This window comes from Ochotona princeps, chromosome 19 (genome assembly GCF_030435755.1).
Source record: "Ochotona princeps isolate mOchPri1 chromosome 19, mOchPri1.hap1, whole genome shotgun sequence".
In the NCBI taxonomy this organism is placed as follows: domain Eukaryota; kingdom Metazoa; phylum Chordata; class Mammalia; order Lagomorpha; family Ochotonidae; genus Ochotona; species Ochotona princeps.
In genome coordinates, this window is record NC_080850.1 from 31,152,346 (window position 1) to 31,175,668 (window position 23,323).

General features: G+C 47.0%; 1 protein-coding gene across 5 annotated transcripts in view; it reads left to right on the plus strand.

Moving 5' to 3' along the window:
* The window catches only part of NRG2 (neuregulin 2), a 218,419-nt gene that overhangs the window by 40,608 nt on the left and 154,488 nt on the right, over positions 1-23,323 (plus strand). For all 5 annotated transcript variants that reach the window (XM_058677465.1, XM_058677467.1, XM_058677466.1 and 2 more), the window contains exon 2: positions 4,959-5,719. In XM_058677465.1, the coding sequence (XP_058533448.1) occupies positions 5,026-5,719 (694 nt within the window). In that variant the 5' untranslated portion in view covers positions 4,959-5,025. The remainder of the gene's footprint in view (positions 1-4,958; positions 5,720-23,323) is intronic.

Below are 23,323 nucleotides of genomic sequence, written 5' to 3' on the forward strand. Positions count from 1 at the left end.
TTTGACAGTTCTGAATTGCTGCTGATGTTGCCTCTCCAAGCACAACAAAATCTCTCCAGAATCCATTGGTTGACATAGTCCACCTTAGAGTCTCTATTTGCCCAGATATTCACTGCCAACACTTGACTGGGGTAGTTGATCAATTTGTTCTGTCCTCCATCTTCTGTTATGCTAACAGATGTCCTCTGCAGACTCCAGTGTACTGCCATATCCTCTATGTGCATCTTGATATCCTGTCCACTGCTCCATCTGAGCTACTGAGGAGGCTCAGCTCTGACACATGCACTCCACGCTCAGACCTTGGAACCTGCAATTCTCTTCATGGTTGGGGTTCTGAGTCAAGCAGTTCAGTTGGGGGGACCCCCAAAGAAACTTTGTCTGAGCTAATCCCAGATTCTTGTGTGTGCTTGTCAATACATGGTCTGGCACAGTCTGTTGCACACATTGGTAGTTGCAATTACTGGGTCAGTTCTGTCTCCAGCCTTGTCTTCTATGCAAACCAGTGGGCTTGGGAGCCCAGACCGATCCTGCCTATCACACACTTGCCCCTCACACAGATCAGTGGGAACTGCAGCCTAGTCGGAGCAACCCACAATAACCCCCATCAGGCCCGCTCCCTGCAGTGGTTCCCGTGCTTGCCAATTTCTACAGCAGACTGATCCAGTCTGTCCCACATCCCATTCAGCTCTCACATTTGTCAGTGGGCATTGAAGCCTAGTTCAACCCAACCAGCCCCGTTATCCAGCTCACAGATTCGCTGGTGGGTGCCACTCTCTGTCTAGCCATGCCTGCCCCAGTCCTGGTTCTCATTCTCACCAGTCGGAGTGGCAACCCAAGAGGGAGGTACCCACTGTTTTCCCTAATTGTCCCACTCCCAGATCTTGCACTCTCCAGGTGGTTCTGCAGTTTAACTTGACAGAATTTACGCCCTATGCCAGCACCTGCCAGCTGATGCTATGGCAAAGCCTATAAAATGTTGATTTTAAAAATGATTTGTTTACTTTTATTGGAAAGGTATATTTACAGAGAGAAGGAGAGAGAGAGAGAGAAAGATCTTCCATCTGCTGGTTCACCCCCCAAGTAGCTGCAATGGCCAAGATGAGCAGATTTGAAGCCAGGAGCCAGGAGTTTCTTCTGGGTCTCCCACATGGGTACAGAGTCCCAAGGCTTTGGGTCATTGTCTACTGCTTTCCCAGGCTACAAGTAGGGAGCTGAATGGGAAGTGGAGCAACTGGGATATAAACCGGCATCCATGTGGGATCCCAGCATATGCAAGGCAAGATTTTTAGCCACTAGGCTACTGTACCGGGTCTTATTTATTTATTTATTTATTTATTTATTTATTTATTTATTTATTTATTTATTTATTTATTTAAACTTGGGAGGTGGATATGCCTATGCTGGAGATCGAAGTTGGGAGTTCAGGCACTCTCGTATGGGTTGTGGGTGTTTCAACCTGCAGCTTAACTGCTGGGTGGATTGTCTGCCTTCTTTGTTTTCCTTTAAAATAGAGATGTTGACAAATAAAGGGATGCGTATATATTTTTTCACCACAATGTCTATGATTGGAAAGTTGTTGCATTTTTTTAAACACATAGAAAATTCTAATGTGCAATAACTACATACCACTTTAGGGATTCTCAGCTCTATGACTGGGAACCACTGGAATAAATAAAATATCAATAATATTCAACATTAATTTTAGCCTTTCCATCTGCACCAGGTATTATTATTATTTTTTTAAGATGTATTTGTTTCTACTGGAAAGGCAGATTTCCTGAGAGAAGAAAAAATAGAAAGATCTTCCATCTACTGGTTTACTCCCCAAGTGGCTACAAATGACTGGAGCTGAGGTGATCCGAAGCTAAGAGCCAGGAGTTTCTTCTGTGTCTCTCATGTGGGTGCAGTGGCCCAAAGTTTTGGGCCATGCTCCACTGCCTTCCCAGCTCACAAGCAGGGAGCTGGATTAGAAGTGGAGCAGCTGAGGGCCCAGCACAATGACTCAGTGGCTAAATCCTCGCCTTGCATTTGCTGGGATCTCATATGGGTGCCAGTTCTTGTCTTGATTGCTCCATTTCCCATCCAGCTCCCGGTTTGTTTGTGCTCCAGCTGTTTGTGGCCACTTGGGGAGTGAATCAGCAGATATAAGATCTGTTTCTCTGTATCTCCTTCTTTCTGTAAATCTGCCTTAAAAAAGAAATGAAGGAAGGAAAGGAGGGAGGGAGAGAGAGAGATAGGAAGGAAGGAAGGGAGGGAGGGAGGGAGGGAGGGAGGGAGAGAGAGAGAGAGAGAGACAGACAGACAGACAGACAGACAGACAGAAAGAGTAGATGGAGGCCTGAGACATAAACCAGTGTTCATATGGAATGGCAGCATTTGCAGGTAAAGGATTTTTGTGGCTTCCGTTTAGATGCTGTATCCTCAGAGATAACTTTCTTTGTTCAAGTTGACCTACGGACTTCTCCTTTTCATGATCCTCAATCATGTTATCCTATTCATTCCCGTGCAGGGCGTTCAGCATGATGAGTAGTGGCTTACCTAGGTGTCTACTTGTGTATTGTAGTCTTCCCAGCCAAAGCAGATGTTCTGAGAGCAGAAATACTGCTAGGTTGGCTTGGTGTAGCATGTCCCTTGGTGCAGCACACAAGTCATTGATGGACTATTTATTGAATGTGTATATACCAGCTTTATGAGGTAGACCATGTTGTTCTCTCCATTTTACTAATAAGGAAACTAAGGCCTGGACAGTGAAACAGACTCATCCCAGGCTATGAACTTGGCTTAGACTCAGCTCTGCTTAACTCTAGAGCACAAAAGCCCTTCCCTGTCACTCTGCTCTCAGAAGAACGAGTGCATTGTGGATTATGCATGGTGTGGAGGAATCTCCATTGCCCCTCTAGGACTTTTTCCTTTATGAAAGAATGCAAAGTAGTGATGCACTGTTTTATGATACATGGAGGTGTGTGGCCTATGACGATGAAAGGAGTCATCAAGATTGGCCTGATTCCTTTGAGACTGCCTGTTTTTAGTCCTCCTTCTTTCTGCCTTTGCTTGAAGCTTGGCTGATCCCTCTTGTGTGCCAGGCATCCTGTTGAAAGTGGTAGGAATCCAGAAACTAAGAGGGACACAATTTTCGATGTGAAGGTGATGGAGATGTAGGCCTACCAGCAGCCGCTTGAGGTCCAGTGAGAGCCAGTGGTATAACGGCGACTTGCCTGAAGCACATGGCACCAGACAGGTGGGGCTTCATTGCATCGTGTGTGCAGGGGTTGGGAGAGATGAGGAGGCATAATGATGAACTGGGCTGTGGGGAAAAGACTAGGTCTCCAGGTGATCAAGGGGGAAGCCAGGCTCCCTGCACACTGGGGATACCCTATGCAAAAGATGCCATGAGGGCACAAAGTGCTGAGTGTTGCGAGGGTAGGAGCTCTCAGGACCTGGATCTGGCCATTGCAGGTGCAGCCCAGGAAGAGCTTCTCTGGGAAGCTTAGACTTCACGCCTGAGTGTGGCAGCAAGGAGGAGTCATATTTAGATTTTATTCTTTGGAAAGATGTTTTCTGGCTGTGGCAGCAGTGGAGGTGAGTATAGGGACCCAACAAGTATGGAGGTTGACAAAGAGGACACTGTATGGTTGATCAGTCAGAGTGGATAAGGACCCAAGCTCAGGAGTTGATAGCAGAGCTGAGATGCGGTAGAGGAATTGGAGGATTTTTCCAAGAGCTTGTTGGTGGTTGAATGAGGGAAGAGTAGTGATCAGTCTAAAGGGCTTACTGCAGGGGCTTGAGTGTCCAAGTCACTTTACTAGTCACAGAGCTAGGACAAGGGCAGGGAGGCTGTGAGCCTTGGATGTGCTGAGCTTGAACTCAGCCTCCTGCATCCATGGGCCAGTTTAGGATGAGCGCTCCACAGGGAGATTACCTCTCAGACCTCACTGGCAATCCTAAGCTAGACCTTCTTTAAGGCTAAAAGCAAAGTTTTTGAAGACTCTCCTGGCCTCTCACTGATTGGACAATGAGCGATGGGGTTCCCCCTCCACCTCAGTTTAGGTTAGATTTGCTTTGAAATCAGAAGCCTGTTTCCCTGGAGCAACCTGTACTATGCCTCTGGGAAGCCCTAGACGTTTTGGGAAAAAAAGCCGTTCCTAGGGCACAGTCTCTGGCCCTGCAGGCCTCGGCTTTCCACCAAGCTCCCCAGAGACCAGTAGAGCTGAGGCTAGGCAGCAGGCAGATGATCTCTCTTGACCCCTCTCTCTCCTGGCCCCGAAGTTGTCCGCATTGCCACCTCTGGCTGGGTGTCCTCAATGCCCAGACAAGACTCCTGGTAGCTCCAGCCCCTTTCCAAAACCGCGGGGCTGGGATCCTTTCCTACTCAACTCGAACATCCACAGCTAGCCAAGTGGTGGCAGGGAGGAGCACGCGGCTTGCTTAGGGTCCTGGGGGGGTGGGGGAGGGCAGAACCCAGCAGGTGGGCAGGCTGGCCCACCAGTCTGGGCTTCCATCACTGGGGGTTGAAAACGAGGGCACGCCCTATGTTCCACTCCAACGTCCGGTCCGTCCATAGGATGGAGCCAGAAACCAAGATCTGCTCCCCGCTCTTCCCTCACGCACCACCCCCGCTGTCACGCTGATAAATCCCCGGAGCAAAAGGGTGACATGATTCCTCCCGCGGCCCTGCGGGCTGAAGGCGGCACGAGAAGGCAGTGCAGCCCCAAGCTACCCCTGCAGAAGCCGCGCTCTCGGCTCGCTCCGGGAGTAGAGGGGGCGCGAGAGAGCAAGTGGGCGGGCGTGCAGTCCTCCGCATCCTCCTCCAGGTCCTGGCGCGCAGGGTGGGAGCGCTGCGCTGCGCGGCGCATCGCTGCCCGCTTGCTGCCTGCCCCCCTGCCCCAGTCGGGCCACCTCCCCAGGCTGCCGCGGGAGGGCTACGAGGCGCTAACGTTACGCTGTTTCCGGTTTTCCAGCGGGCTCTGATTCCCCTCCCAAGGCGGCGGCGGCTGAGCGGCGGAGCCCCCCAAATGGCCTGGCCAGATGCGGCAGGTTTGCTGCTCAGCGCTGCCGCCGCCGCCGTCGCCACTGGAGAAGGCTCGGTGCAGCAACCAAAGCCACAGCAGCAGCAGCAGCAGCGGCGACAGCAGCAGCGACAGGAGCAGCAGCGAGAGCGGCAGCAGCAGCAGCAGCAGCAGCAGCATCTCCCGTCCCGCTGTGCCCCCAGAGCCGCGGCCGCAGCCACAGCCGCAGCCCCGCAGCCCCGCAGCCCCACCAGCCGCCGCCCGCTCGCGAGCTGCAGCCTCCGGCGGCATGAGGCGCGACCCGGCCCCCGGCTTCTCCATGCTGCTCTTCGGTGTGTCGCTTGCCTGCTACTCGCCCAGCCTCAAGTCGGTGCAGGACCAGGCGTACAAGGCACCCGTGGTGGTGGAGGGCAAGGTCCAGGGACTGGCCCCAGCCGGCGGATCCAGCTCAAACAGCACCCGCGAGCCGCCCTCCTCGGGTCGGGTGGCGCTGGTGAAGGTGCTGGACAAGTGGCCGCTCCGGAGCGGGGGGCTGCAGCGTGAGCAGGTGATCAGCGTGGGCTCCTGCGCGCCGCTGGAAAGGAACCAGCGCTACATCTTTTTCCTGGAGCCCACGGAGCAGCCCTTGGTCTTTAAGACAGCCTTCGCCCCCCTTGACACTAACGGCAAGAACCTCAAGAAAGAGGTGGGCAAGATCCTGTGCACCGACTGCGGTGAGTCGCCCCCTTCCTCTGTCCCGGGAAGGGGGGAGGGGCGAGACGGTGGAGAATGGGGGTGGGGCCCGGCGCTCTGCAGGTGCCCGGGCCTGGCCACTGTCGGTCTAGGGGCCGGCGGGGGGGGGGGGGTAAGAAGGCGAGCGAGAGGAATCGGGCCACCCCTCTCTTCAACCCTCGACTCCGGGTAGGGCGCCTGGCACGGATGGGTGAGGAGGAGCTTGGACTGGCGGAGAAGGAGGGCTGGGGCTCGGCGTGGGCCGGGGGACGCGGGCCAGGGGAGGCGCTGGCCGGGGCCAACAGGGATCTGCGGCTGATGTATGGCATGTGGATCTGGACGGCTGCCATCATAGCCCAGCCGCGGGAGGAAAGATGCCGAGGTCCGGCCGGCGGCTGGCCTGAGGCTTCGTGAGACAGGAGCGACTCTAGGAGGCCTGCCCCATTTGCTCCAGCCAGCCTGCCTATGCCTGGTCCGCGGCTGGAAGGGTCTTCAAGGAGCGACTGAACAGACTTCCAGGCTGTGGAGGCCTTAACAGACAAGTTCTAGGGAATGACCGCCCTCCCCGCACCCCATTCTGTCTCCCCCCTCACCACCCTGCTCGCGGCGCTGCTCATCCCCACCGCTGGCGCAGGCAGAGTTGGACTTTTTCTCCGCTACCGCTTTCTGCCCTCCATGTGGTTCTCTCGGTCGTGATTACTTGCTCTTGCTAAGCAGGCGGCACAGCCTTCTCTTAAGCCCCGGGACGAACTAGAAGACACCTCTGTGTGTGCTTTCTGGGGGTTGTCGCACTAGGTCTGTGAATGGCGATGTTGAGGACACTGAGTAACTTCTGTCGACGCCTCTAAGTTGGGCGCCTACTGGCTGCCTGCGTCGCCTGCATCTTTTCTTCACAATGCTGGATGCTCTTAGGGATCGCAGGTGATTAGAAAAACAGCGACTACAATGCTGACATCCGAAGCTGGGTGCATCTGGGGCCGAGGTTCCCCATGGTGGAAATTCAGGTGGAGGAGCTTTTTCTTTTGCTGTCTAGACTCCAGTGTTTCATGAGGAAGAGGTTTCAAACCCAACTGTGCCCATCCTGAAGAGAGAGAGAGAGAGAGAAAGAGAGAGATGGGTAGGAGGAGGTGGTGGTTATAGCCTGCCTGTGCTTATTTTTTGCCCAGACCCAAGCTGGAATTTGTCCCACTTGGTTTGACTTGGGACTTTGCCATCACTGAACTGTGGCACCTCTCCTGGAATTGGTCAGTCTGGGTAGCACAACCAGGCTTGGCCAGACAGGTCCCCACCGCAGTTCAGATGCAGCGTTGTGGCCATCCTCTTGGTAGACCAACACCTTTGCCTTCTGGAAGCCCCTCTTCCCTTCCTCCACCCAAGAGGGTGGTTTCAGGAGTTTGGGCTCTGGAAGTAGATTCAAGCCCTGGGGTTAAGCTGTGGTTACTGTCACCAGAAGAATCCTGGCAATGTCTTTGCAAGGAAGGAAGAAACTTTGGAGAGAGCAGCAGCTCAGGACTCTGACATTTCATTCTCAGAAACATTGCTGATTGGTTGTTCATGTTGCTTTTCAGCTCTGAAACGCTTTACGTGGGCCAGTTCAGATCAGTTACGGGTTTCTGATTTTTTTTTTTTTTTTTTTTTTTTTTACTCTATTGAGGCTTTCAGCTGAAATCCCCCAACCCCATCCCAGGGAAATGTGGAACTGTATCGTGCAGTGGGAAGGACAGAGTGAAACCACTGAGTGAACTTGATCCAAGGACAGCTTCTTTTGCAGTTTTTGCTGAGCTGGTGCACATGTGTATAGCCCAATCTCCCTGGTTAGACCCCCTCAGGACCGGGTGGTCATTGTCACAGAACCCTATATGCCTCTCTGTTCTTGTTCTCCTCCTTCTACTTCTTCTCTTCCCCCCAACACAATGTGCCCTATCAACTATACTTTGTTTTACTGAGCATCAAATGGTTTAGCAGTTAAATGCAGGGGTCTCGAAAAGGATGGAGGGGAGACATGTGATCTGCTTTTAGGTGACAGCTATCTCATAGTATGAAAATAGCATTTGTGGTATACATCTTACAAAAACACTGATTTGGGACTGCAGTCCCTGAGAAAGGGAAGGCCCTCATACATCATACATTACCCAAGGAGAGGATGTGTGTGACAGGCAACATTCTAGAAGGCAAAATCTTGCGCTCTGAAGGGATGGCATCCAGAGAGGTGTCAGTTTGCAGAGGTTTTTTATAAGGGGATTAAAAGTAAAAGGACACATTTGTGAGAGGAGACTTGTGGAATCAGTGATCTTTAGGCTGATGAATATAAATGGCACTTTCTTATTTTCTACTCTTGGTTAAAGAAAACATGTCCTGGTAATGGTATATTAAATAAGGAAACAAAGTCATCCCAACTAACCACAACACCTTCCTTGTGCTCAGCAGGAAATAGCTAACAAATTCATTTTCTGTTTTCTATTCTAAAGAAAACCCTCTGGGCCACAGGGTCATCGGGAACATTTTCTCCTTGGAGTTGACTTGTCCGTTGCAAAATAGGGAAGCTGGCACTTGGAAGCTGTCATCCTGGCAGTTAGATTGAGCAACTGAGGTTGAATCGTTACTTTGTTCAGCTCCTGGGCCTGTCTAGGTTCTGAGAGGTGCTGTCCCTGGGGAGGTCATCTTGTGAGCTGCAAGATGGTTGTTTCTTTCTTTCTCTCTCTTCTTTTCTTTCTTTTTTTTTTTTTTTTTGAGTGGCTGGGGGAGCCATGCTCGGAGGTGACATTCTATGGAGGGATGTCTCATGTTTCACCTCCGGCACATGCGTCAATAGCATCGATTGAACCCCTTTTTCAGTGGTCCTGCAAGGTGGTGAATTTCAACAGACTATGGTTGCCTGAAAGTCTGGGGGCTAAAAGAGGAGAATGACAGGCAGGGGTGTGCTGGAATTAGCAATTCCGTTGAAGGTATTTTGTAACAGATCCAATGAGCATTGTTTATCTCAAACTCCTACCTCTGGTGGTAAAAAGCTGAGTAAAGGCTTTGCATTCCCAGGAAGATCCCATATGGGGAGGAGTCTTAGTTGGGCAAGGAGAGAAGTGTTTGCAGGGTCAAACACCGCTCTGCAGCTTGGGACCCTGCTGCCAAAGCCCTCTTCTGCACACAGTCCTGCATTTTAAAAGACACTTGCGGCCCTTTCCCCTTTAATCCCTTCCTTATCTACTTGTGTTTAGGTTGTGTCCTTCATGAATAGATGCAGTAGATAGCATGTTTGAAAACAGAAGACTCGTTCTTTTGGGACTTCTCTGTTTTGCCGCCTTCTGACGTGTACTGTAGCTTTTTGTGAAAAGTGGAAAAGGTGTGTTCCTGGGGGACTGTACATTCTTCAGAAGAGTTGCAAAGTAACCTGGCAGCTGACTTCACTTATCCGAGAATCTAGTGCAGCAAAAGCGACTGCATATTTTTAAAATGCTATTTATTTAAAGAATCTTTTCTTTCCCAGCCAGCTGGAAACCCAGCTGTGGTACAGCTTGAAGATGGGAAAGTGAAACTAGATTAGAAACTGCCTAGTCCTAGTGGAACGATAAGGCTTGGGTTACCAGGTTGGGTGACTTGAACTGCGATCATGATGTCATTGTTTCTCATCAAGTGATTGCTTTCCTCCTCACACTGAGGTTCTTGGGGACAGTAACAAGATCTTATATTTGAGAGGTCTTCTGTCTCCCAGCTCCCCTGCCCCAGCAGCCCAGGGCTTGGTACTGTGCCTAACTTATACAAGGACTCTCGTAAGTGTCTTTTGGCTAAAGTCAAGTGAAACAAACCACAAGCGAAAGCCTCCTGATTAATGTTAAAGTGATCTCAGCTCTCCCAACTAGAATTCTAAGTCCTGTGCTGAAAAGCCGACTTTCATAATGGCCTTTACCTGTCGCTATGGGAACCCTTTTTTCAAAGGAGTCATTAGCAACTGGAGTACTTAACCACAATATGCTTAATCATCCTGCTGATTAGTGTGAACACGATTTGAGCAGTAGAGAGAAAGGTCCTGCTGGAGGAGACCCTCCTTTTAATTTGGAGAAGCAAATTACCATCTCCTGACCCCAAAATTTAAGCAAAAATAAGACAACCATCAAGTTGAATTAGCAGATTGGGTGCTAAGGGAGAGTGGAGTATTAAGTGTATGACTAGCTGCTCTCAAGCTCCCAGTCAAAGCAAGGGGGCTCTCAATTATCTGGGACTTTAACATTTTCTTTCCTAATGGTAGTTTTTTTTTTTTTTAAGATTTATTTTATTTTATTACAAAGTCAGATACACAAAGAGGAGGAGAGACAGAGAGGAAGATCTTCCATCCGATGATTCACTCCCCAAGTGACTGCAACGGCCGGTGCTGTGCCGATCCAAAGCCAGGAACCAGGAAGCTCTTCCGGGTCTCCCACGAGGGTGCAGGGTCCCAAAGCTTTGGGCTGTCCTCTACTGCTTTCCCAGGCCACAAGTGGGGAGCTGGATGGGAAGTGGAGCTGCCGGGATTAGAACTGGCGCCCATATGGGATCGTGCGCATTCAAGGTGAGGACTTTAGCCGCTAGGCTACTGTGCCGGGCCCCCTAATGGTAGTTTTACTCTTTTTTTAAAAGTATGTGTTATCTGATTCCAAATTCAGAAGTACCTGAGGATACTATCTTCCAGATAGCCCAGTCTTCAGCCACCCAACTTTCAGGCAATCGTAAAATAACTTACTTTTGAATCCTCCTTTCTCGAAAAACAAAATATTTCTCAGAATAGTCAGAATTTGCTTTTAGCAGAGGGAGAGTTCATTTTCTCATTAAGCCATTTTATGGTAAATTCTCACCAGGTAATACAGTGCTTTCTGACCTAGCCCAACATCCTGTCTTATTCCTATCATTCCTGATTCCTTTACTATCTCTATTATCTAGTCAGAGAATCCTCTTTTCATTTTCAACCAATTCTCAAATCTTGCAAAATGTAATCCTCGAGTCAGGAAAGAAAAATAGCCGTTTATTTTCCAGGTCCTTTGCCACTGAGAAGTTTTCCGTGGTAATGAACTTGATGAGTCTTGATTGGCGTACTCAAAGGGGTGGCCCAAAGGTTTGTCTGAGATTTGCGCCTGTAGCTCAACTCTGCTCATCCAGCATTCTCTGCTATTCCCTGCACTTGTTAATCTCACAGCAGCCTGCGTGTGGGAAATCACATGAGTCCATAGATAGAAAGAGAAAACTCAACAGTACATGATTGCTTTGATTTTCATTCAGAAGTCGAAGACCCCAGTTGCCAATGAAGAGTTTGATTTTGACTATATTCATGCACAGCTGGTGCAATTCCAGGGGGATTTAGCCAGCTGAATCCTATCTTAAACTGCTTAAGGTAACTGATAGGAAGATAGTGTTTAAATTTCAGAGGATCTCAGAACTGCCATTTGGAAAGTAGGTATGTAAATATCTGAACAGCCGGAAGTCTTAACCCTCTAAATCCTGCGGGCTCAGGGGCATTTGGTAACTTTGAATATTGATTTGGAAAAGGAATGGTGATGTGTCAGCGAAGCTTGCTCTGCAAGTTCAACAGCCTGTTCTTGGGTCTTTTCAAATTCCGAATTACTGTTAGTGTAACTGGCACCAAAGAGGACAGAAATTTCCCCTCCCTCAAATTTCAAGTTTGGAAAGATACATGTACGATAAGAATTTTTTTTTAAGATTTATTAATTTTTGGGCCCTGCGGCATGGCCTAGCGGGTATGAACATGCTGGGATCCCATATGGGCGCTGGTTCTAATCCTGGCAGCTGCACTTCCCATCCAGCTCCCTACTTGTGGCCTGGGAGAGCAGTCGAGGATGGCCCAATGCATTGGGACGCTGCACCCGCGTGGGAGACCTGGAGGAAGTTCCTGGTTCCTGGCTCCGGATCAGCACAGCACCGGCTGTTGTGGTCACTTGGGGAGTGAATCATTGGACAGAAGACCTTCTTCTCTATCTCTCCTCCTCTCTGTATATCTGACTTTGTAATAAAAATAAATAAATCTTTAAAAAAAGATTTATTTTTATTGGAAAGGCAGATTTACAGAGAGGACAGACAGAAAGATCTTCAATCTATTGGTTCACTCCCCAAATGAGCCGCAATACTTGGAGCTGAGTTGATCTGAAGTTATGAGCCAGGAGCTTCCTCCAGGTCTCCCATGCAGGTGCAGGATCCCAAGACTTTAGGTCATCCTCCACTGCTTCTCCAGGCCACAAGCAGGGAGCTGGATGGGAAGCCGGACATGAACTGGCGCCTTTATGTGACGTTGGCACTTACAAAAGGCGGATTAGCTGTCATGCCAGCCCCAGGATAGGAACTTTTGACTCAACCTGTTTCTGGCAAATGTACCCTCTTGTCCAACTTGCTTTTGGGAATTTGTACCCTAGAAATACGTCTTGTTTATGCAATTCAAGGGATGACATAGGGAACACCTCAGAAAACTAGGGCAAGTCGATGAATTGGAAATGAATGGAAATGCTAAATTATGACAAATTTGAAAAATGACCGACTCTGTGGAATTGAAGTAGACTTCTGAAAAACAAAACAGAACAAAACAAAACAAAATAGGTGGGGCTGCTATTCCTCTCTGCAGCGTCGGCATTCCGTATTGAACTCCAGTTCCTGTCCCTGCAGCTCCACCTCCCATTTGGTTCCCTGTTAATGCACCTGGGAAAGCAGCAGAGCCTGACCCGAGTGCTTGGGCCTCAGCCCACATGGGAGACTTGGAAGAAGTCTTGGCTCCTGGCTTCCTGCTGGCCCAGTCCCAGCTGTTGCAGCCATTTGGGGAGTGAACCTGTGGATGGAATATCTCTCTTTCAATCCTCTATAATTTTGCCTTTAAAATAAATAAAAATCTTAAAAGAAAAAAACTAGTAATGGTGCCCACAGATGAATCTTGCTGAGCTAGAGTGCCATGTAAGGTGACGAGCGTTTTAGCAAACAGGAAGGCAGTGGTAGAATGACAAGGGTGGGAGAAGGGGAGGGAAAGCTGATATGCCCAAGCAAAGAGCTGAGCAGCTTTTGCCAATCTGGAATCAGAAGATAAATCTGACATGATTGGGAACAATTGCTGCAGATCAGCTGTGGTGTTTTAGATGGTCATGAAGGCGGCGAGACTGAGGAGCCATCTTCCCTGCAAAGTTCCTGTTGAGAGAGTGGCCTCTGTGGTCCTTGCAAGGTAACAGCAGCGCTCCCTTGTCCCTTCGTGGGTGTGGTGAAAGCCAAATGGCCTCCGGGATCTTTCCTGGGACAGAGGCATAGCATCTCCAGGGCTTGGGAGATCTTCTGGTTGCTTCTGCTCAGGACCTGGCTGTGTGTTAGGCTGGGGCTGGAAAGGCATCGGCAGACATTCATTTCATTTACCATGGGACATATTGCCAGAGGGTCACAAACACAGATATCTGGAAGGTATCTTAAATTTTTTTTCTTTTTTAATAAAAAGAGAGCAAATTTCATGAATGGGGGTTTCTTAGTCTACTAGTAGTGTATATTTTTCCTTCTCCAAGATATGATGCCTGAGTTACTTTTTATTCTCTCTAGGAACAGATTCCCCATTAATTCTTTTTGAACTTTCTCTAATTTCCTACCCAGTTCTGGGGATGCTTGCCCTCTACTTCCCCAGTCTGGTTTATGAAGTGTTAGTTCTTTTGGTTGCACTCTGATACTAACTAACTAACTGAAGCCAAGATGAACTCATATGCCTCAGAACTGAGGGAGAGGAAGGTTGCCATGTGAAAGTTCACCTACCTGTTTCAGCCCATGTCAGAGTCAGGACTTGGTTGTGTCTGCTGTGCCAGCCATGCGATTTGAGATTCCAAAGGTTCTATTATTAAAGGAGTTATTTTTTTTAAGTTTATATAAAAGGCCAATAGAGAGAGAGATGTTCTATTCACTAATTGATTCCCCAAATGCCTGCAACAGCCAGGGCTGAGCCAGGCCAAAGCCAAAAGTCAGGAACCCTATTCAGGTTTCCCATGTGGGGATGGATAGGAACCCCAGCGCTTGAACCATCATCCTTGGACTCTAAAGGTACACATTAGCAAGAAGGTGGGTAGGAAATAGAGGTGGAATGGGAATCCAGGCAATTCCATATGAGTTATGTGGGTCCCAAACAGTGGCCTAACCCACTATGCCACAGTGTGTGCCTCTCAAAGAGTTTTAATTCCAGCATTTAAAAGCGTGTTTCAACAAATACTTGGGTGTGTTCTCTGTACCAAAAATGGATGCTTGAGGGTTATTATTGTCTTTGTCAGACTCAGTCATTACAACCAATGAGTTTTCAGTCTGTAAATACACAGATATAGCAGTAATTCAACCTAGAAAATGACAAATCTGTAAGATTTGCCAACATAGTGCTTTGGGGAGAAGTAGAGTCATAAAGAAAAAGAAAAGTGTGTCTGGTTAGAAGATTAAAGAACACATCTGGGAGAAGTAGTTTAAGATGAGTTTCCAGTAGTCAGAGAGAAGAGGTGGGAGCGGCTTGGGATAGGAGAAGAATTAGTGGATTCAGTTGATTCCATGCAGAAGAGAGCAGCATTTTCCACAGAAGAGGGGTGAGTTTGTGGTATCCGCTGTTGTCTGGAGAGGCAAGGGTAATATTTTCACTGGTCTTGAATGCAAGGCTGATGAGTTTATTCTTAGCTAAAGAAGCAGGATTTGAAGTCCTAAGTTAAAAGCAACTCAGCAATGTTGTAGAGTTGTCAGTGCATGGCTCTTACACATATTTTGTTAAATTTATCCTTAAGTGTTTCATGTTTTTTGGATGCTATTACAATGGTATTATTCATTTAACTTCATTTTCCAATTACTCACTGCTAGTGCAGTCATCTCTCAGCTTCTGCTGGGAATTGGTTCCAGGATTTCTCTACAGATACCAAAAATCCTCAGATGCGCAAATCCCTTATGGCATAGATTTGCATCTAACCTACACACATCCTCCCAGAGACTGGAAATCATCTCTAGATTACTTACAGTGCCTTAGACGAAGTAAATGCTATGCCTTGTACAATGTAAACAGTGGTTAACACTGTGTTGTTTAGGTAACAAGAAAAGAAAAAAAACTGTACATATTCGGTTCAGAGGTGATCTTGGGCTTGAGTATATTTCAGATCCATGGTGTGTTGCAAATGTGGATGGAGAAATCAGAGAATCTTGAGAGTCAGCTGTATGTGGAAAGACCACTGTTTTCATTTTCATATTGACTTTGTATCCTGTGACCTTGATAAATTCCTTTTGTTTTGTTTTGTTTTGTAGACTCCTTGGGATTTTTTTTTTTTTTATGTACATGATGTTGTTAGAGAAAAAAGGCAGCTCGCTTTATGCTTTCTAATCTGCTTGCCATTTCTTTCTGCTTTGTTATTTGCACTCACTGGGATTGCTCAAGGCAGTGGAGAATAGGAGTGGTGAAACTGGACAGGCTTGTGCTCTTCACAAGGGAAAGCATTTCGACTTTCCCATGGAGGGTAGTGTCAGCCAAAGGCTTCTCACAGACGCCTTTCCTTTCAAGACTGAGCACAGCATGCTAGCTCGGAGACTGTACTTCACCATCTGCCAGAGACCATCTTTGATTGGAAGCATCTTTTGCATTTCCCCAGATAGAGGATGGTGGGTGAATTACGTTATGTATCTTGTTTTCCTTAAATGAGGATTGTATTGCCCTTAATAAGATTGCCATGGGCAATAAATAAGATAACGCATATAAAATGTTTAACACATCACTCACTGAATAAATTATCAGCAAAATTGGGCCTGGCACAATGACTGAATTAGCTAATCCAATCCTTGCAAGCACCAGGATCCCATATGGGTACCAGTTTGTGGCCTGGCTGCTCCACTTCCCATCCAACTCCCTGTTTGTGGCCTGGGAAAGCAGCGGAGGATGGCCCAAAGCCTTGAGACTTTGCATCCACGTGGGAGACCTGGAGGAAGCACCTCTATCCTGGCTTTAGGTTGGCTCAGCTCTAGTCATTGCAGCCATTTGGGAAGTGAACCAGCGAATGAAGATCTTTCTGCCTGTCTGTCCTCCTCTCTGTATAAATATACCTTTCCAATGAAAATAAATATTTAAATAAAATTATCAGTAACATTTTATTCACCTAGACCAATGTGAGCAGGAAACCTAGGTAGATGAAAGTTCTTTAAGTTCTAGAAGTACAGTAGGGGCAGAAATGGAAACAAACATTCAGGAATGGCTACATTTTTTCCTTTTTCTTTTCCTTTTTTTTTTTTTTTAAATATGTGTTGGTTTGTTGGTTTTTTTGAAAGGCAGAATTACAGAGAGGGAGAGTTTATATATGTAATATGTGTGTGTGTGTGTGTGTGTTTCCCCCTTTTTGGTTCATTCCACATAATTGCAATGGCTGGAGCTGAATTAGTCCAAAACCAGGAGCTGAAGCATCTTCTGGAACTCCCATATGGGTCCCTGGGCCCTAAGATTTGAGCCATCTTCTGCTACTTTCTTAGGCTGATTAGCAGGGAGCTAGATTGGAAGTAGAACAGCTAAAATTCAAACGGGCACCCAAATGGGATGCCAGCACTGCAGGCAGTGGCCTTCCCCACTACTGCATGGTGCTTGTCTCCCAGAATGGTTGTATTTTTTCCTCCAGATGTTCCTGCTTATCTCAGCTTGAGAGTTAACAGTCTGGGCTGCGGGAGACAGTAGTGAGAAGAGGTTGGACACTATGTGGCCCTACTGTAGGAAACCTATGTGAAATCCTGGGTGCTGATGCTGGTCCTGCAGGGATCCCAAGGGTAACACCTGGCCTGTGGCCATGAGTATGTGTTGGTCAGTTTTCTGAGAAGCCTGCAGATAAATACTTTTTTTTTTGTTTGTTTCATGGGTAGGAAGACTAAGATCTATACTCATTAGTGTCTCTTTGAAAAATCTCATGTTTGTGGGGGTAAGCCAAGTACTGTGGACTCCTTGACTTGGGTAGTTGAGTGTTTGTTTTGATGGTATCCCAAGGAGTTGCTGAAAGTCCCTGGAAAATGACTGAAAACTGTTTTAGTTTCAAAGAAAGTAGGGCCTATGGCACATCCTGCTTTGATTTGAGGGGCTCACACTGAATCATTCATACTCTCTTCTTGTTTCTGTACTAAGTTAGGATGAGACTGGTGCTTGTCTGGTATAAAATAAAGGTGTGTTTGTGTAACAGGTGATATTTTGCGAGTTTAAAGAATTCTGATTTTAATTAATTAACTAGTTGGTAGGTAGAACCCAATGGAAGTATGAAACTGTATACCTTAGAGGTTTATAGTACAAAGACTCTTTGCTTTGATTTCTCCTCTAAATTTTGAATTTTATAACCCCTCAGCTGGTTATAAATGCCTCAGTCTCAGGAAATACTATCATTTTGTTTTGTTTTTCTTGTTGTTAGTATCTTATTACTTCTGGTCTGGGTCACTATTTATGTGATAGTTACCGTTTAATATCATGTGGTATTAATTATTCTTTAATGTCTCAGTCTCACTGTCTTTGTCTGATTGTAAGATCTTTTGGGGGTAGTAACTTAAAATATGATTAAATAAATATTTGATTGCTGGCTACCGCCAAATAACAAGGCAATGAGGAGCCTAATTCCTTTCTGTACCAACTATCTTTGTCCTCAACACATTTCAAGATTCCTCAGATGACAGCTTAGGCTAAGGAACTAGAACAATCATGGAAAGTATCTACAGACAATTGGCTAAGGATCGAATTCTCCTTGGACATGGTTCAGTTCATTTTTTTTTCTTGATAGTCCCTGGTTTGCTTATTTTCTTGCTGATAATTATCTTTTCTGGAGTCTTAGAATTATCAGCCGGCAGTTTTCCTCACATATGTCAATATTTTGGCGTGTATTCCCGTTCTCTTTTGGTTAGTTGGCAGAATCCATGAGCTCTGCTTGCCACCTGAACTGTTTGCATGGTTCCCATTGGGTTTCTCACTGGAGTGTTCAGTGACACTTGTAGGCTGGCCTATCCATACTACAGGCTGAATTACCCACAAGGAGCACTATGATCAGGTGCTTTGTGGATAAGAAGTTAAGCTTGGACATTCTGAGCACCTGTGCTTTTTTGCCTAGTAGACAGCTTGGGGGCTTTAGGAGGGACAGCACTGGTTTCGATATCATTGTTTGCATTTTGACACACATGTTCTTTCACAGTTGAAATGAGACATTCTCTGCCATATCTGCTTGGCTGAATGGATGGTGGAGAGTGGGCTCTTCCTAAGGGGCTTCTCTTCCAGCTTCAAGCCCCCAAGGACCACCAGTCATCACTCTTCCAGGAATCTCTGCCCCTTGGCTTCCTTGACCAGCAATGCATGAGGACAGCTTTAGGACAGCGCCTCCTGGTCTGGCTCGGTAGCGAATTTCACAAGCACTACTGAGTTGATGACTCTGTTGAGGGTAACTGAGAATTTGCATGGCTTTAGAGCAGAGGATCATTTCCCAGTCAGATGGAACAGGCAGAGAAATACACAATCACTTGTGGGTGAGAGAAAACAGCATCTAGCATTGTGGCTGGTTGACTTGATTTCAAGGGACAAAAATCATGAAAAAAAAAAGGTTTTAAAGGGAAGAAAAGAGTCTTGGACCATGACCCGATCATGTTGTCGCAAGATGAAGTTAACAAGGTCTGTAAGTGAAGAACTCCTTTCAAAGCCCTTCAGGGCTTCCCACCTGACTGCTTGCTCTTAGGGGAGTTCCCACCCATGTCTACTTGTTGGGGTTTTACTTCTAAGAGTAAAACTCTCACCTAAAGCTACACTTTCCCTCTTTACCCTGCATTGCTGTTTGCCTTCCTGCTTAGGCTGGAGAGCATCCTTGCACTTGTTATAAATGGAATAGCCATTCTAAGGAAGAGCTAGAAATAGTTTCAGAAATTTCTGGAATGAACACTTCCTCAGGTTTTAGGTTGGACAGACCCAATGAGAAGGTAAGTAGAGGTCTGGGGTAGCAAAGAACCATAACCAACAATTCCTGCCAGATTTATCCTAGGCCTAGTTCTTTTGGACAAAACATGTTTGTTTTTTATTTCCCCCAAAAGGCCTCTCCCATACATTCAGGTCTCATTTCCAATGGGAATACTTTTGTTTGTTTGTTTGTTTTTGATTCAAAATTCCACCTCCCACCCCCCATGGGAATATTTTTTTTTAAAAAAAGGTTGTCCACACTCACTGGCCACGTATGTTCCCTTACCTGGACCAGCCTGGGCCACGTGTTGACAGGGAGCTCTTTCAGAGGGTGCCTCCAGGGTTGGCCCTGGTGATTCATGTTTGTGCTGAAGAACTCTAAGATAGATAGAAACAGACGTCCCTGCCTCTGAGACAAACTCCAGCCTCTGGGGGAGGAGTTTGAATGAAGACCAGATTGAAAGGAGGCTCATGGAGAGCTCTGGAGTGAAAACAGACTGTCTGTATTTCTCACTTTGTAATCATCTCAATAACTTTCTGCTGCATGATGTGACTGCAGCTGATGAGAGGGCAAATGGGAGCCAAGCTGAGACTGGCTACCTCGGGAGAGCCAGCTCCAGCTCCAGCTCCACCAGTCTCAGCCTGACTACTCCCTTCCCTCAAAGCTAGTGTGGGCTGCAAGCTTCTGGGATCGTTCAAACGTACTGCATTCCAGGGACCTGTGTCCAAAGACAAGCATCAAGTCCTGTGGGTTGGCTGGTCCTCCTGGGGTAGCAACGTGGAGGCATCAGGGTGTGCTCATCTCTGCAGTTCAATCGGAGCCTCCTCATTGGCTAGTAGGATGACTGCTGCCCTTGCAAGGGGAACAGAAAAGGCAATAGTGCTGCCTTGTGCATGACTCAGGGTCAACCGTGGGTCTTGTCTTACTCTTTGGGGTTCAGAGATTCCATTCTGTGGAAGGTGAGTGGGAGGAGGGGCCGTTTGCTGTTGACTTGGTTACCTTTAACAGTTGAAGCTACTTTAAGGATCTTGATGGGGGTGTTCTCAGTGCTAAGATTTTGTTATTTTTTTCTTTTTTATCTGAAATGCAGAGTTACAGAGAGAAGCAGAGACAGAGAGGGATATCCTCTGTCTGCTGGTTTACCCTCCAATGGCTTAAATAACCAAAGCTGCACCAAGCCAAAACCAGGAGCCACTAGCTTCCTCTGGATCTCCCATGTGGGTGGCAGGGGTCCAAATACTTGGGCCATTCTCTGCTCCTTTCCCAGGTGAATTAACAGGGAGCCGGATTGGAAATGGAGCAGCTGGGACCTGAACTGAAGTCCATATGTGATGTTGACACTGCGAGAGGTGACTTAACCCACTGTGTCACAGTGCAGGCCCTGTGATCTTTTTTTGAACATTTTCCTGTGCATAGTATAGTGGTTAAGGTAAGATGCATGCTTAGGAGCTGACTTTAGAGAACTTTTTTGAGAAGGAGATGAGAGCGAGCGAGCAAGCACTCCTATCCACTGGTTCAATCTCCCAATGTGTTCAAAAGCCCCCTGCCCAGCCAAAGCCAGAAACCAGGAACTCAGTTCAGATCTCTCACAAGGGTGGCAGGAACCCAAGTGCTTGAGCCAAGAGCTTGAGCCATCACTGCTTCCTCCCAGGGTCTGCATTGGCAGGAAGCTGGAGTCAGGAGTTTGAGCTGGGTCATAAATCCTGGCTGGGAGCCAGGAATCACTCTGTGAATGCCTAGCTCTACTGGGCAAATGAACTAACCTCTTTGTGCCTCAAGTTCCCCAATTGTAAAATGGGTATAATCATAATACCTACTCCGTAGGTGTTGAAGATTCAGTGAGTTCCTCCAGGTTAAGTATTTAGAACAGCACCTGCTCATAGGTAGGCTAGCTGAAGTTACTATTGTGACTGTTGTCCATAGAAACTGAACAACTGAATTCTCACTGATACTTATTCAAACCCCAGCTCTGTTCCTTTCTAGATATGTAAACTTGATTCAAGTCTTAATTGCCCAACTGCTTGTGACATTTCATTACCAATTGCTGCACAACCAAAAAAAATTCCCGAATGTAGTAGCTTAAACCAACCACAGTTATTTATTATACTTTGCCACAGTTCTGGGGACTGAGAGGTTCAGCCAGGGGTTTTAACATCTTTCCCATAGTTACAGTCAGATGGTGGTACATAGTTGAACAAGAGCTGGGACTGGTATTTCCTCTGATATATCTAGAAGAGAATTGCAGCTCATTCTCTTATTCTTTTTTTTTTTTTTTAGAATTTTTAAAAAAGATTTATTTATTTTTATTACAAAGCCAGATACACAGAGAGGAGGAGAGACAGAGAGGAAGATCTTCTGTCCGATGATTCACTCCCCAAATGAGCACAACGGCCGGTGCTGTGCCGATCCGAAGCCAGGAACCAGGAACCTCTTACAGGTTTCCCACACGGGTGCAATATCCCAATGCATTGGGCCGTCCTCCACTGCTTTCCCAGGCCACAAGCAGGGAGCTGGATGGGAAGTGGAGCTGCCGTGATTAGAACCAGCACCCACATGGGATCCCGGGGCGTTCAAGGCGAGGACTTTCAGCTGCTAGGCCATGCTGCCGGGCCCTCTTTTTTTTTTTTGAAGATTTATTTATTTTTATTGGAAAGTCAGATATACCTTTACAATAAAAATAATAACATTGGTAACAACTTTTTTTGTTTCTTACTTTAAAATTTGGGATAATTGCAGATTTACAGGAAATTTGCTTAACAAGGGCAATGTTTCCAAATTCTATTTGCTCCACTTCCTCAAATTACAGTGTGGAAAATGACCAAAATCAGAAAGTTACAAGTGTCAATGCAATATTATTAACTGATTTACAAACCTTATTCAAATGCTGCCAGTTGTCTTACTCATGGCCTTTTTGGGGTCCAGCATCCAGCTAGCCTCCCAAACACATCCAAGTTCGCTGTCACATCCCTGTAGTCCTCAATCTGGAGTAAAATGTTCCCAGTTTCAAAGGGAGGAAACAGTAGTCCACTAGTCTATAGTAGTTCTGAGATCAGGAGTGGCCTGCATCTGGGACTCGGACTCTGCCTGGGCATGGTCTACCCTGTGTGCCTCTAGTTTTGACCTCTGAATTTTTCTTCTTTGTGTCTTAAAATGTATGCTGTGCCCCAGCTAAGTAGTTTTCTGCTTCCTACTTGTCGATCCAACTGGTCCAACTGGCTGGGTTCCTACTCGCACACTTTTTAAATAAATTTTTTTAGAGATTTATTTATTTTTATTGGAAAGGCAGATTTAGAGAGAAAAAGATCTTCCATTCACTGGTTCATTCCCCAAATGGCTACAACAGTCAGAGCTGAGTAGATCCAAAGCCAGGAGCTAGGAGCTGCTTCTGTGACTTCCACGCTGATGCAGGGTCCCAAGGCTTGGGGCCACATGGGATATTGGTGCTTACAGGTGAAAGATGAGCCAATTGAGCCATGGCACCAGTCCTGCACACTTCTTTTTTACAGCATGGATAGTTGTCTGGTGAATTTTCTGGAGATTTACAGCATTAGACAGAAAGCATCTCTATGAATTCTTTGAAAATCAGCTCTTGTCTACCATGGGCTACCTGGGAGGAGCCTGTGGAACAATACACCTAAGCCCTAGTCTTCAGCAGAAGGGATCCCTCAAGCGCATCCTTGAGATTCGTGGAGGGCCTTTTGTCTGCCTCTGAGGTGTTTTGAGTCATTGCCTTTGATGTGCCTGAGCTCTTAACAAAGAATATAATCCGAAATGTCTCAGACTAAGGTTGGTATCTCTTTACCACATCCTACTTTGTTTAGACATCCGCCATCCATCTCAGATAGTGACATCTCTTCACTCTTCCAAGATATTAGCAATGTCTAGATCATCTGGGGCTCCTTTCTAGCCTGCATCCTAGTCCATGGATGCACTGTGACAGCTTTCCCTGCTGCAAAGACATTTCCACCCAATTCTCTTCACTTATTGGAGACTTGATGCCCTCACTGGTCACTCATGCCTCGCCTCTAGGCCATGTAGGTGAACATGGGAAGCCCTCTGTCCAGTTCTCTGTTCTCCTCCATCTCTGGTCTATGGCTGAAATTAAGCTTTCTAAAGCAGTATATCTCCCAACTCAGAAATCATCCTTAGCCTCCTGTTGCGCATGGAACACTGAGTCTGCTTCATGGGACATGCAAGCCGTTTCACGAGATGACACCCTCCCTACTTGGGGCCCTAGCCCACCCTTGCACACTTGCTCTGGGCTAAGGTTAAAGTGAACTCGTTGTTGCTCTCCAGCATACTGTGCATGGTTGTTCTTCAGCTGTTTTGCTCATTCTGTGTGCTGGGTGAGCTGCATCTCTCGTTTCCTTCTCATTCACTTCCTAGCTGCCTTATCCTACCAGGCTTGGCTTCTACTCCTCCTCAAAGCCTTCTCTGATCCCCTTAGGGAATAAGTCACAGCCCCCTCCATGTTCCCTTGCCAGTCTGGAGCTCTTCTATAAACACATCGGCCTAGTCAGTGTCTCAAGCAGCCTAGTCCAATGGGAGAGGAGGGGCTTTATGTATGGTCCTCCAGACCAGAGCTTCTAGACTGCAAGGTGGAGCTACAACCAAGGATTCATCTTATTCATCCTTTTGTGTCTTATGTAAGTTAATGTGGGGTGTCTTGAATATAGTCCCCTTAGGGTTGCCCCTTAGGATCAGAGCTGG